General features: G+C 40.1%; 1 protein-coding gene across 1 annotated transcript in view; it reads left to right on the top strand.

Annotated features, from left to right (window-relative positions):
- LOC149319567 (interferon-induced GTP-binding protein Mx1-like) overlaps positions 1-12,420 on the top strand; it is a 33,464-nt gene extending 21,044 nt beyond the window's left edge. Inside the window, exons 11-14 of the mRNA XM_089511978.1 lie at positions 660-818; positions 3,553-3,629; positions 6,470-6,700; positions 10,680-12,420. Of these exons, the coding sequence (XP_089368104.1) occupies positions 660-818; positions 3,553-3,629; positions 6,470-6,700; positions 10,680-10,910 (698 nt within the window). The 3' untranslated portion in view covers positions 10,911-12,420. The remainder of the gene's footprint in view (positions 1-659; positions 819-3,552; positions 3,630-6,469; positions 6,701-10,679) is intronic.

Here is a 12,420-nt window from a genome sequence, read left to right as displayed (position 1 = left end):
TCCACCTTAAACATGCATGCATATTTACCAGTTTTGACCTAGATTGGTGGCAATATAATTATGACAAGCAGTAGAGAGGATACAAACCTCCTTACTTTGTTCTTGTGCAATCTACTCCAGTGTGTGCATGTCTATATTAATAGAATCCTGGTGATCATCAACCTGAGTCTAGCATCAAAAACATGATTAGAATTCACATGTCCAGGAAATGGTTCTGAGTGCTAGAATTTAATGAGGTTCCTGGTCCTTTCTTACACAAATCTGTTTGTATCTGTATCAGGATTGTGTTGATGTGGGGTGGCCATTTTGTTACTATTATCCTTAAACAGGAGACAAAATCCATAACAAATTTATTGCAAATCAGCTAGAGATCTACTAGTCCATCCAGGCCTACTTTGTATGCACCTGGACCTGCACACTACATTCACCTTAAGAGCTTCTGGTCAACCTGGATTATTTCTGCATTGACTAAAAGTCATTTCTGTCTATCTGGACCATGATCATGATAGCTGTGGAAAGAAAACACTCAGAAGTTAAAGATGAATGACACTGATTTTTGTTTCTTCAATGGCCTACAGTTTTCACAGGTGAAGTTTCTGCTGGATCATAGCCCTGATACTTAATGTTGATAATTAATTCAAATTATTTTAATGTTGCAGTGAGAGATAATATGAGAGAAGAAGTTTCAAACTTTGAAAATAAATATCGGGGCAAAGAACTCCCAGGATTTGTCAGCTACAAGACATTTGAAGTCATTATAAAACAGCAAATTGAGAAGCTGAAATTTCCTGCTATTGAGATGTTGAAGGAAGTAGCAGGTAGAGTTTACATAACAGCTTGGGTCCTATTCCTAGTATCTTGATTATATGGAGTACTCCTGTAAATGACCAAGAATGTCATTTAGCATGGAGTGTACCATTTCTGGATATTGTTTACTGCTTATTACAGTAACAGTACTGCTAAAACAGAACTGTTTAAAAATATAATACAATAATTATTGTGAATACTTCATTTTGGTAGATAAATATGCAGTTACATATTTGGTAGATAAATATAGATAAATTGGTAGATAAATATGCAGTTACATGTGTAAAAATACATACTTAATCTTTTTGTAAACTTAAATTTACTATTAAAATTGCTACCTTTTTCAGTACATTTAAATGTTTGCTCAGAAGAAAGCCTTATTGAGTTAAAAGATACATACTCTCAGGTAAGTGCATATAGGACGGTGGCCTTATGGAGTAATCCTGTGCTCTTTGGAAGGGTGCTGAAGCTGCATCTGCACTGCAGAAATAATGAAGTTTGACATCAGTTTAACTGCATGGCACAATGCTATGGAATTCTGAAATTTGTAGTTTTGTGAGATATTTAGCCTTCCCTATCAGAGAATTCTGATGCCACAACAAACTACAGAATCCCAGAATTCCATAGCATGGAGCCATGGCAGTTAAACTGGTGTCGTACTGGATTGCCTCTACAGTGCAGATACAGCCTAATTGACATTAGTATAATGCTCACCCCACTCTCTGAAGATTTTCAGACCAGCGTTTAAGTGCTAGTAAAATGCTGCAAAAACATTTAGGACGTGTGTGTGTGTGAAAGCCTGACACACTTCCTAAATGTCAGGGAATCATCAGCTCCCCTCCAGTGTCCCTGAATCATTCAGGGAGCAACAATTTCCTATGAACGGAAACTGCATTCACAAGAAATTGCTGCTCCCCCAATTATTTGGGGATGCTGGAGAGGAGCCAACAATTCCTTGACATTTATGAAGCATGTCAGACTTTCACACACACACACTTTGGCAGTGTTTTATCAGTGCTTACCCCATGGTAAGTGCTGGTCTGAAAATCTTCTCCATGACAAAGGCCTGTGATGGCGGTGATATTAGGGTTCAGGAGCACGCAGCCACTGCACAGTCCCGAAACCTAATATATACGGGCGCCTGCATCATGGCAGCCTCCCATCCATATGGGGGTGCCATGATGCTGCCACCGCCATACAGCAACCAGATGTCACTGGCTGGAAATGGTGTCATGGCGGCACCCCTTCCTGCTTCTGGCATCGCCAAAAAAAAGCCTCTCTAGGTGGCTCTTTTTTTGCGATGCGTTTGTGCTACAGCATGGAGATGCTGCAGCACAGACATGGGGCTTACAGGGGCGGCACGGAGCCTCCCATCTGTACTGCGCCAAAGACTCACTACCAAGGCCTCCCTGATGCAGTCAATCGAAAATTCTTTGCCAATAGTTGTGTATTCAGGAAAGCCATTGATCCACAGGTTCCCCAACAGCCTAAGCCCCATTCCACAATGGAGCCTAGAGTTTCATTAGCCCTGGAGTGGCATAATTAAATTCACTGATTCTAGTGGGGAATGTTTTAATGGGTTGAGGGGAAACTACTTCTTGTCCTGGCTGCAGTCAAGTCAGGAGGGCTTTGGATGCAGTGCACTCTCCTCTCTGTATTCTCTCCACCCCCTTTCCCCACATAAGTGAGATGCTTCTAGCTACGTTTCTTAGCTTTGTGAAAATATGTACAACTTCATCATTCTTTTGCAAATACACAACTCATGTAAACATATGGGCTTTGTCTAGGTATAGGATATATTCAACACAGTATATATATTGCTAGTTTAAGAAAAGGAAGAATGTGCCAAATACATATTGGGCACTGCTTTGATATAAGGGAAATTACAATACTGTATAGGTAAATCTGGCAGCAGACCGCTTGGGTTACAATCTCAGCCACTTCTTAGGAAGCAAGACCATTTGCTTTATTAACTTTATTATTTTCCCATTTTCTTTCTTTCTGTATCATTTTTTTCATGTAAACTCGAACAAATGCTTACTTTTCAATTTGTTCTGAATAAAAGAGGAAAGAAAAAATCCTTTTTGCAACTCCCAGGATTTCCAATATATTACAATAAAGTGTATACTTTTGCCCATTTCATGTATTGCACAGATCTCCCATTTTGAATATAGCTCTGTATATGATGGGGGGGGGGGGGGGCTTGTGTACATTACTTACAAACCTCACATTCCCCCCCACACACACACACACAGCGCACTGCATACTGTTTACATTAGGCAGGCCCTAAACCCCTAATTGCAGGTCCTACCCCATGTTCCACATTCAAAAGACTTAGCTTTTCCTCTGGGTTTTCCCAGAGGAAAATGGGCAACAGTGGCCAGTTCTCTTTCTATCAGGTCCTTGCAAGCATCCCTGGTCAGTTGCTCTGTGGGTGCTTCATTCTGGCTTCACAGTGACTTACACCTGCAGCAGCGGTGCCAGCAAGCTTGCAGGGACTATGTAGCATTTCAGTGGCCCATTGTTCACTGAAAACCTGCAGCAACCTAAGGGGGAATTTGGGGCCAGAATACTCCAGGGACAGCCTGGAGTATTGTGACAAATGTAGATGAGCCCAGGGTTGAGTTTAAAGTTCCAGTGTTCAGGAACTTTAACGTTAATGTTTGAACCTTTCAGTTACAGGAATTACAGCTACAGCTCTTCTGTTAATGTTTCTCCTGCTAATTGTCTTCATCTGTTTTCTAGAACATGTGCGAGAAACATTTGTTCAAACTGCCTTCGAACACTTCAAAAATTTTCACTATCTTTTCAGAGCAGCTCAGGTAAGAGGGAATATAAATAAGGATGCCATGATGAAGAAGTATTTTTCTAGACAATAAAGCAACTATAAATTAGCAAAGGAGGTAAATGTATGGAATAAATGTTGCTGTTGGCTGCTGGATTTGTTTCTGTAGTTCTCAGTTTGGAAAAAAAACACACAAAAATAAACAGATGACTTTATTTGTACCAGCAACAACAGCAATATTTTATTCAGATGGTGGCTTTTTAAAAAACAAAATCCACTATAGTTCTCAACAGGCTTTTTAGTTGCAGTTCATAGTGTGTTCCTTGGCCATTCCTCTTCACTGCTGAGAATAGGGGCAGACCAGTGTTCCTTGCAATTGCATAAGATTTCCAGAATATTGGTCCTTTAAAAAAGAAGGCATGCCTATACTGGAGCTCAACATCCAGGACAACGTGAAAAGGCACTGAAGAGTTCTGTATGCTGATTGGCCAAGTTGCCTAGTGTCAAAACTGAATGTTGATGCCAACAATGGTGTCTAGATGCCTACAGACATTTACAGGAACTACAGTCCGTTTGGACTTGAAATTGACATAAAGAGACACCAACCAAAAAGTGGATCTCTGTGTTGTGAGAGTTCTCAGGGGGGCTCCTCCTACAACATGACTAATCTGAATGAACCCACTGTCACACACACACAAAAAACTGGACCACCATCCAGTACTAGGAACATTATATCTAGAGTTGCCACACAACTGAATGCAGTGAAGGTTTTTGTTTTGTTTTGTTTTGTTTTCAGGATGCTATTTCTGGGCAAGAGAGAAAAATGATGAAATTGCTCCAACCAAACTCTTTACTTAATTTTGTGTTTTTAAAAAATACTGATAGGCTGTACAGAGTGGCCATTAAGGCCAGCCTGGGAGTGGAGTTGGGACGTGGTATCCAAATGACGCATGGCCTGACTCCGCCCCCAGGCTGGCAAGATGCCGCACATCACCACATGGTGCACAGGCATCACAGTGCTCCTGTGCCTGTGGTGCTGCATCTACATGACGCATCATCAAAGGAGCACAGAAAAGCCATGAACCAGCGGCTATGGAGCCCTTTTCGGGGCACAAAAAGGAGCTGCTTTTTGTGGCTCCTTGTTGCACCATGGAAAGGCAAGATTGGGGCCACGATATGTAGTTGCTGCGGCTCTGATCTCGCACCAAAAGGGGCAGTCTGTCAAGCCCCTGAGTAATAAATACTTTTAAGGGAAGACTGGGTCAAGAAGAAGTAAGCACAGACCTGGAACAACTACTAAGGAAGGTCAAGGAAGAAAATGCAAAGACAGACTTACTGTTGAACATAAAGTGAACAGAAATAATGACCATGGAGAATCTACACAAATTCAAGCTAGATAATGAAGAAATAGAAATAGTAAAAGAATCAAATATTGATAGGAACTTCAGCCAGTAAATCAGAAGAAGATTAAGAATGGGGAGAGTGGCTATGAAAGAACTGGAAAAGATCTTAAAATGCAAAGATTGAGCACAAAAGTTACAATCATATAAGCCATTGCAGTCCCTATTACCATGTATGGATGTGAGAGCTGGACCTTTAAGAAAGAAAATTAATTCATTTGTGATGTGGTCCTGGAAAAGAGTGCTGAGGATTCTGGGGCAGCCAAGAAGACAAACAAATGGATCCTAGAGCAGATCAAGCCAGAAATCTTCCTGGAAGCCAAGATGACAAAACTGAGGCTGTCATACTTTGGCCACATCATGAGAAGGCTGGATCACTGGAAAAAACAATAATGTTAGGAAAGGTGGAGACAACTACAAAGAGAGGAAGGCTGCATGCTAGATGGTTGGACTCTATTATGGAGATATCATGGGTATTAGTTTGTAGGGACTAAGCAGTACAGTGGATGACAGAGAGTCATGGAGATGTCTCATCCCCAGGGCCACCACGGGTTGAGATAGAATTGAGGGTGGTTAACAATAACAAGTTGCCTGAGTGCAAAATTTAGAATGCTGCCCTCAGAGACAGGAAGTAATACCACAAGGGCAAGAACATAACATGGAGATAAGTGTCTGAATGGGTGGTAGTACTTGTTGTTCACTGAGACCACCAATAGACTATGATTATTTAGTGCCTTACATAATTGTAGTGCAACATTCCACTTTAGTTGCCATTGTAACATTCCATAGAATCCTGGGGTTTGAAGTTTGAGAAGGGATGTTTCAGATTCTCAACCAGAGAGCTCCTCTACTGCTTCACCAAATTACAAACTCTAGGATTTCATAAAATGGAACCATGGCAGTTAAGGTAGAAGAATAGTGCTATAATCGTGTAGTGTGAATGGGTCCCAAATCATGCATGAGTGGGCAAATTAGAATTACTTTTGTGCCCACTAAATTGGCTAGAGCCAGAATGGTACAGTGGCTTGAGCTTAGAGCTCGAACTCTCAAGACCTGGGTTCAAATTTTTGCTCAACTATGGAATCCTACTGGGTAACCTTGGGCAAGTCACACACTCAGCCTTAGAAGGTCACTATAAGTCAGAGTTGATTTGAAGGCATAGAACCAAAAAACTTTGATGTTGGCCTAACTAGTGCCCCTAATTCAGCCCAGTGCTAGAATATGAGACGAATGCTAGAATGTGATATGAATCTGAGATGCCTTACAAATCATAATTTGACTTCTGAGCCAACCCATTCCTCCCTCCCCCCAAATTCCCCAAACCCTACAATAGGCTGCACTGGACTATAAGAACCAATAACAGCAATTTGATATATTCATGTTGGAGGACTCGTATTTATTCTAGGTATAAGGGCATGTTTGAGTCCTAATGGTATATTCTTCTTTGCAAAAATAAAAATACTGCTTTCTCATGCAGAACAACATTGAAGATATAAAACAGAAGCAAGAGGAGAAAGCAGAATCTCAAATCATGATTCACTTTAAATTGGAAAGTATCGTGTACTGCCAGGACCAAATTTATAATGATGCTATAAAGGATGCTAGAACAAAAGCTCCTTTTCTGTTTTCACCAATGAAGAATGTTTCATATCCTGTGCAGAAATGCTCATTGGAGGAAATGGCTTACCACCTGAATGCCTACTTCAAAGTGAGTAGCATCTGTTTTTCTTACAATACCTTCACAAAATTGCAGCTTAGAACAACTCTAGTACTTTGAATGAAATATAGGAGACGATAGTAATTTTTTAAAAAAACTTTGCTGAACTCGGGATAAATAATGGCCAGAATCTGATAGGCAGGTAAGAATGTGTAACCTAGAGTTATTCATTTGTGACTCTTTCATATCCACACTCCCTGCATATTTCCTGTTGTAATGTACTCTGTGTGGGATGCTCTGTGAGGATGACGTACAAGCTGCAGCTAGTACAAAACACAGCATCTAGATTGCTGTCCATACCATATGGAGAGTAACACTAAATGTAAAGTAATTGCACTTCCAATTTGAATTCAAGGTGATTGTGATATTTGAAGGGCTAAACGACTTGGGGTCATGATACATGAAGGAACATCTCTCCCTATACCCCCATGCCCAAGGACTGGAGGATCCCTACATTATCACCCATTAGTGGCCTCATTCCCACTTACAAAAAAAATGGTTTGTGATCCGAATTGATGGATCGATTCAACAGCGGAGTGTAGTTCCCACTACATTTGTCCCGATTGCATTTTTTCCCTGTAAAATAACCCACTTTTGGTTCATGTTCACGAATGAATTGGTTAAAAATTGACCCACTTCAGTTGACCAAAGGGCAAATTTAAATCGATTTTGATCCACATCTGGTTCACACTTGAGTAGAATCGATTTATCAAAAAAAAAAAAAAAAAAAACCTGCGAAAACAATGTCAAAAAGTCGCAGGTTAAATGGGTCTAGCACGTGGCCCCCCTCTCCGAATTGCTTCAGCGACTCGATTCAAATGGGAACCAGGATCATTTTAACCGGTTGAAACCAATGTGCAATCTGGTTTAAAAGGTAGTGGGAATCAGGCCAGTGGGAGCAATACACTGCGTGAAGCTAGAAGACAGCACCTCCCCAGCTGCGGCACATTGGTATGGATCACTGTCCCCTTAGTGGTCCAATTGCACAAATGCTGCCTTTGTTCTACTGTCAAGTTAAAATGCAATTTTTTTATTGAAGCCTGTGGTCTAAATGATTTCTTCTAAAATATTCATGCACATGATTTTAAATTGTTTTATCGCTTTAAGCTTTTTTAATACACTAAATTGTTTAACACACAGTTTGGAGTCTTTTTTATATTACTTTAATTGCTTAAAATTAGATTTATTAAATTTTAAACTGTGTTAAACTGTAAAATTTATTTTATCTGTATGATGCTTTGGGATTGTGTGATATAGATAAAAAGGATATGTTTTGATGGTGATGATGAAGTTAATCATTTTGTGTTCTGCTGGCCTGGTTGTCTTCTTTAGTGTTAAAACAGAAACATGGAAACCTGGCAAAATGTTCAACCTTTTGATGAGTCCAGACACACAGGAGCTTGCTATCTCATTCTTGTAAGCTATATAGTAAAACATTCTGCCTTACTTAAAGTTGTCCAACAACTCCAAGATTTCAGGATGGTGAGAGAGCTGTCCAACAAGTAAATGAAGGGTGGGGAAACCTGTAGCTCTCCAGATGTTTCCAGCTACAGTCCACACATTTCCTTACCATTGGCTGTACTTGCTGGGACTTGCTGGGACTAAAACATCTGGAAAGCCAAAGTTCCCCATCCATGTTTTAGATGTTGCTTCAATAATGGTCACACTTCAACCAAGCAGCTTCACTGCACCACCTCTTCCTGAATTTATCTCAGAGAAACACTGGGGTACTGGCCTCTGCTTAGGTATGCTGCCATGTCTGTTTCTGAGAGCTAACTTGCTGGCTCCAGGCAAATGAATGAAACCATTCAGGACACAATGGTTCCTGATTATATGGATCATAGACCTTTTATCCCACTTTTCCAAATATTAGTCCCAGGGACAATATAGGAATTTTACAGATACCTGCAAGTGGATTTGGGATAAGAAATTTGGCAAATGAAGAATAATCCAGATAAAGTGAGAGTATAATGGCTGGGAATTCTGCCAATCTGGATAGAGGCCAATTTTAAACAGGGTTGCAGGTCCTTAAAAAGACTAATTTTGAGGTGAGGTTTTCCAGCAAAGCTCCTTCCAGAACAGGAGATTTTCCAGATCAGAGAATTCCCATAGTGATTTAAAAGAATGAAAAATATCAACAACCATTGTGGTTAAACCACAGCCTGTGTTACATCACACATACCACCTAATTTGTTAATGATTGCTTAACTGTATTTCAGCATCATGTGAACCAAAAAAATTGTGCATTGCCTTGAGGAATATAGTACATTAGGGAAACATATGGAAAGAAATCAGCAATTTCACTTGCAAGAAATCACATTGCCTCAGAAGCCTCCAAAACCATTTTTAAATAGAAATGGAAGGCAGGGAGGAAGTGAGATTTTGAAATATTTTCTTTTAGAATTATGAATAAATTGCTTTCAAAAAGTTCATGTTTCCCTACCCCAAAATTATTCCTAAAAACTGAAAAACTTGAAGACTTTTATGAAAGACAGAGTGCAGTATCTGATCATTTCAATTTCTGCTTTTGGTATCATTTTCTTTTTATGGGAATGATTGCCTGCTGCTAAGTAAAGTGACAAAACCAAACAGAACTCTTACAATTTAGGATCCTGTCACTCTATTTCTAACAAAAATACAGTTTTAAAAGGAATTCAGTTTCTTAACTATTGCCTGAATGAAATGTACTTTAATGTACGGGTATTCCTTCTCCGAAATGCTCTAAAATCCAAAACTTTTTTCATGGATAGTTGAGATAGTGATACATATGCTTTTTGGTGGTTCAGTGTATGCAAACTTCATTTTATGCACAAAATTATTGAAAATATTGTATAAAATTCTCAGCAGCCTATGTGAATAAGGTATATCTGAAACATAAATGAATTTCATGTTTAGATGTGTGTCTCATCCCTAAGATATCTCATTACATATATGCAAATATTACAAAACCTGAAAAATCCCAAACACTTCTGATTCCAAATATTTTACATACAGAACCTGTATAAATTTTAATGCCAAACAGATCTGTATTGTTTTGGGAAGCAGGTTCGCAATAGCAAAAAAGGCCCTGTTACTTCGGAATGTTCCGGGAATCTCAAAGTGGTGGTTGTTAATGGAAGCAGCTTTCCTTTATTACCCATGATGTGTCATTTTTGGGCAGATTGAGAGGGCAGACAGATATGGAGCAAAAGGATGGAAGGGATCCACACATAAGTTGTTTCTCATTGTTTGAAAGTGGAACTGGCTGTACTTTCAGGCCCCTTCAGGACTCCATTTGTTATTGAAAAATGTCATACATCACTGTTAAACTTTATTGATCATAAATAGATGTATGCCAACATGATCTATCTCCCATTCCAGGTTGCTAATAGGCAAATTTAAACAGAAATTAAACCTCTCCGTGCTACTGAACAGCTATTAAGGCTTTGCCATAATGCTCACAATAAGGACTCTAAAACCCATCTGCTTAGAGGCCCTATACACTATGCCCAATGATACACAGTGGGTTTTTCCCATATGTGATGATTTGGGAGCTCAAAATGAGGGAGCTCAAGCCCATATTAGTAAGTAGGGGGCAATAGGCATGCCCATCTTTAGCTAATATGTGGTGGGACAAACAGCAAGAGCTACAGTCTGCAGGCGGTTAGCCTGACAATACAGCAGGCTCATTGTAGATTGCAATATCCTTGGTTATCTGGCCATCTTTATCACTTTGTGTCTGAAATAGAAGTAAGCATTGCCCACTCTGTTTCTGATGGTTGAGTTTTATTTCGTTTTGTTTTATTACTTGATCATGGAAGTTCAGTCTTTCCTTTCTTTCAGCTAGATACTGTGTCTCACTGATAGGGATCTTGTAATCATAGGTAGTCCATTTACAAAACTGCCTAGTTTTTTGTTGTTGTTTGTGGTCTTTAATGCAGTTTTTGAAGTGGGGAACCTAACACAAACTGTTCTCTCCTTCTGTTTTCAGAGTGCTGGCATCCGGCTTGGCACACAGATTCCCATGATTATTCTGGGATATGTTCTCCATGATTATGCTGAGGAGTTACAGAATGCAATGATGCAGCTATTGCAGGATAAGGATCAGTTTGGTATTCTCCTCCAGGAGCGAAAAGATTCTGCAGGTGAAAGGGCTACTCTAAAGGAGAGGATCAAGCGTCTCACCAAAGCTCGACAGCGCCTAGCAAGATTCCCTGTTTAAACAAGAAGTGTTTCTCTCCCTTCCCCACAACTCCCAAGGTCCAGGGCTTGCAAAAAGGGGGACCCAAACCTCTGATTTCTCTCTCTGCCCTCTCTTCTCCACAACTTTCGCAAGATCCAGGGCTTGCAAAAAGGGGCACCCAAATCTCTGATTTCTCTCTCTATCTTCCAAGGTCCAGGGCTTGCAAAAGGGGGGGGGGGGGCGATCCAAACCTCCAATTTTCCCCCCTCCCTTCTCTACTAGCTTTTCCAAGGCTCACAGAGTAATATTACTGTGTTGACCTGTACATAAGTTGACCTAGGATTTTGGAGCCCATTTTTGGGCTTAAATTTTTTGACTTATAGATGAATATATATGGGAAATGAAACTACAGTTAACAGCGAATTCTATATTTCCAGCAGAGTTTGACCATAGAGTTACACTCAAGAATCTCAGGTGTGTAGATGTGATCATGGGTAAGTGAAACTACAGTTACAGGTCCTGCAGATACAGGGGTTCTAGTGTATTTGGAGGGGAAGCCCACACACAATAAGACAGTGAATGTGAGTTTCTATATGGGTTCTGTGGGGTTTACCACTTAACTCACTGCTTTTCCACCAGGTGTGAGGCCTCCTCTACTAAACCTCCACTACCACCAAATGTGAAGATTTCCACAAATCTGTTTAACACCAAGAGCAAGGACTTTCCCTTGTCTCCACCTTTCCCTTGTCCACAATGTAAGGATCTCCTTCTTGTCTATTGCTGTGGTGACCAACTGAGGACCTCTTAGATGCTCTCAAGGTGCTTGTGTGAAATATTATGTAATTTATACCTCCACCAGACACCTCCCTCTTTCTTCACTACTGCCACCACAGGCACCTTGGCTGAAACCAAGTTTTCTAATATATAGTGTTCCTGGAGGCCAAACACATAAAAATACAAAAATACTTCATTAACAGAAGTTGAGCTTAACAAAACAGATTATTTAATACATTTGAAACACAGCTCACTCTCTCCACTCATTGCTAATTCAGACTCTTAAACACCACTCCTAAACCTGACAAACTCTCATAACCCAAATCTGCACTTCATTCGTTCCTTCCTCTCCAATTACCCTAACTAGCTTTTTTTGTGAGCCATCTTGGGTCCCTTTTTTGGGAGAGACAGTATTAACTATCATCCACCAACCTTACTGAAATCCCCTCAAGACACTCCACCCGACATCAGCCATTTCCAACATTTCATTCCCTCACACGCTCCTGACAGATCCTTACCCTGTTATCTCTAATGCACAACACAAACTTAAACAAATTACCTTAACATATAGTAAATCATGACATCACAACCTCCTCCTAGAAAATGTAGGTTTCTAATTATTACTGGTTTAGGCCTGAAACATAGTGGTGGTGGTGGTGGTGTTTTTAAGATTGTAAGTATTTATTGTTTTGTCCATTAGCATTGTGGCTTCACATGCAGAGTTTGCTGTGCAAAGCATATCCTTGGCTTTTAGAATAAAAATGTCACCCCTGAA

Source organism: Sceloporus occidentalis, unplaced genomic scaffold (genome assembly GCF_023333645.1).
Source record: "Sceloporus occidentalis isolate IW3139 unplaced genomic scaffold, rSceOcc1.0.p SCAF_2, whole genome shotgun sequence".
Taxonomy (NCBI): domain Eukaryota; kingdom Metazoa; phylum Chordata; class Lepidosauria; order Squamata; family Phrynosomatidae; genus Sceloporus; species Sceloporus occidentalis.
The sequence above is the reverse complement of the archived record's forward strand: the minus strand, read 5'-3'. Positions and strand labels throughout refer to the sequence as shown.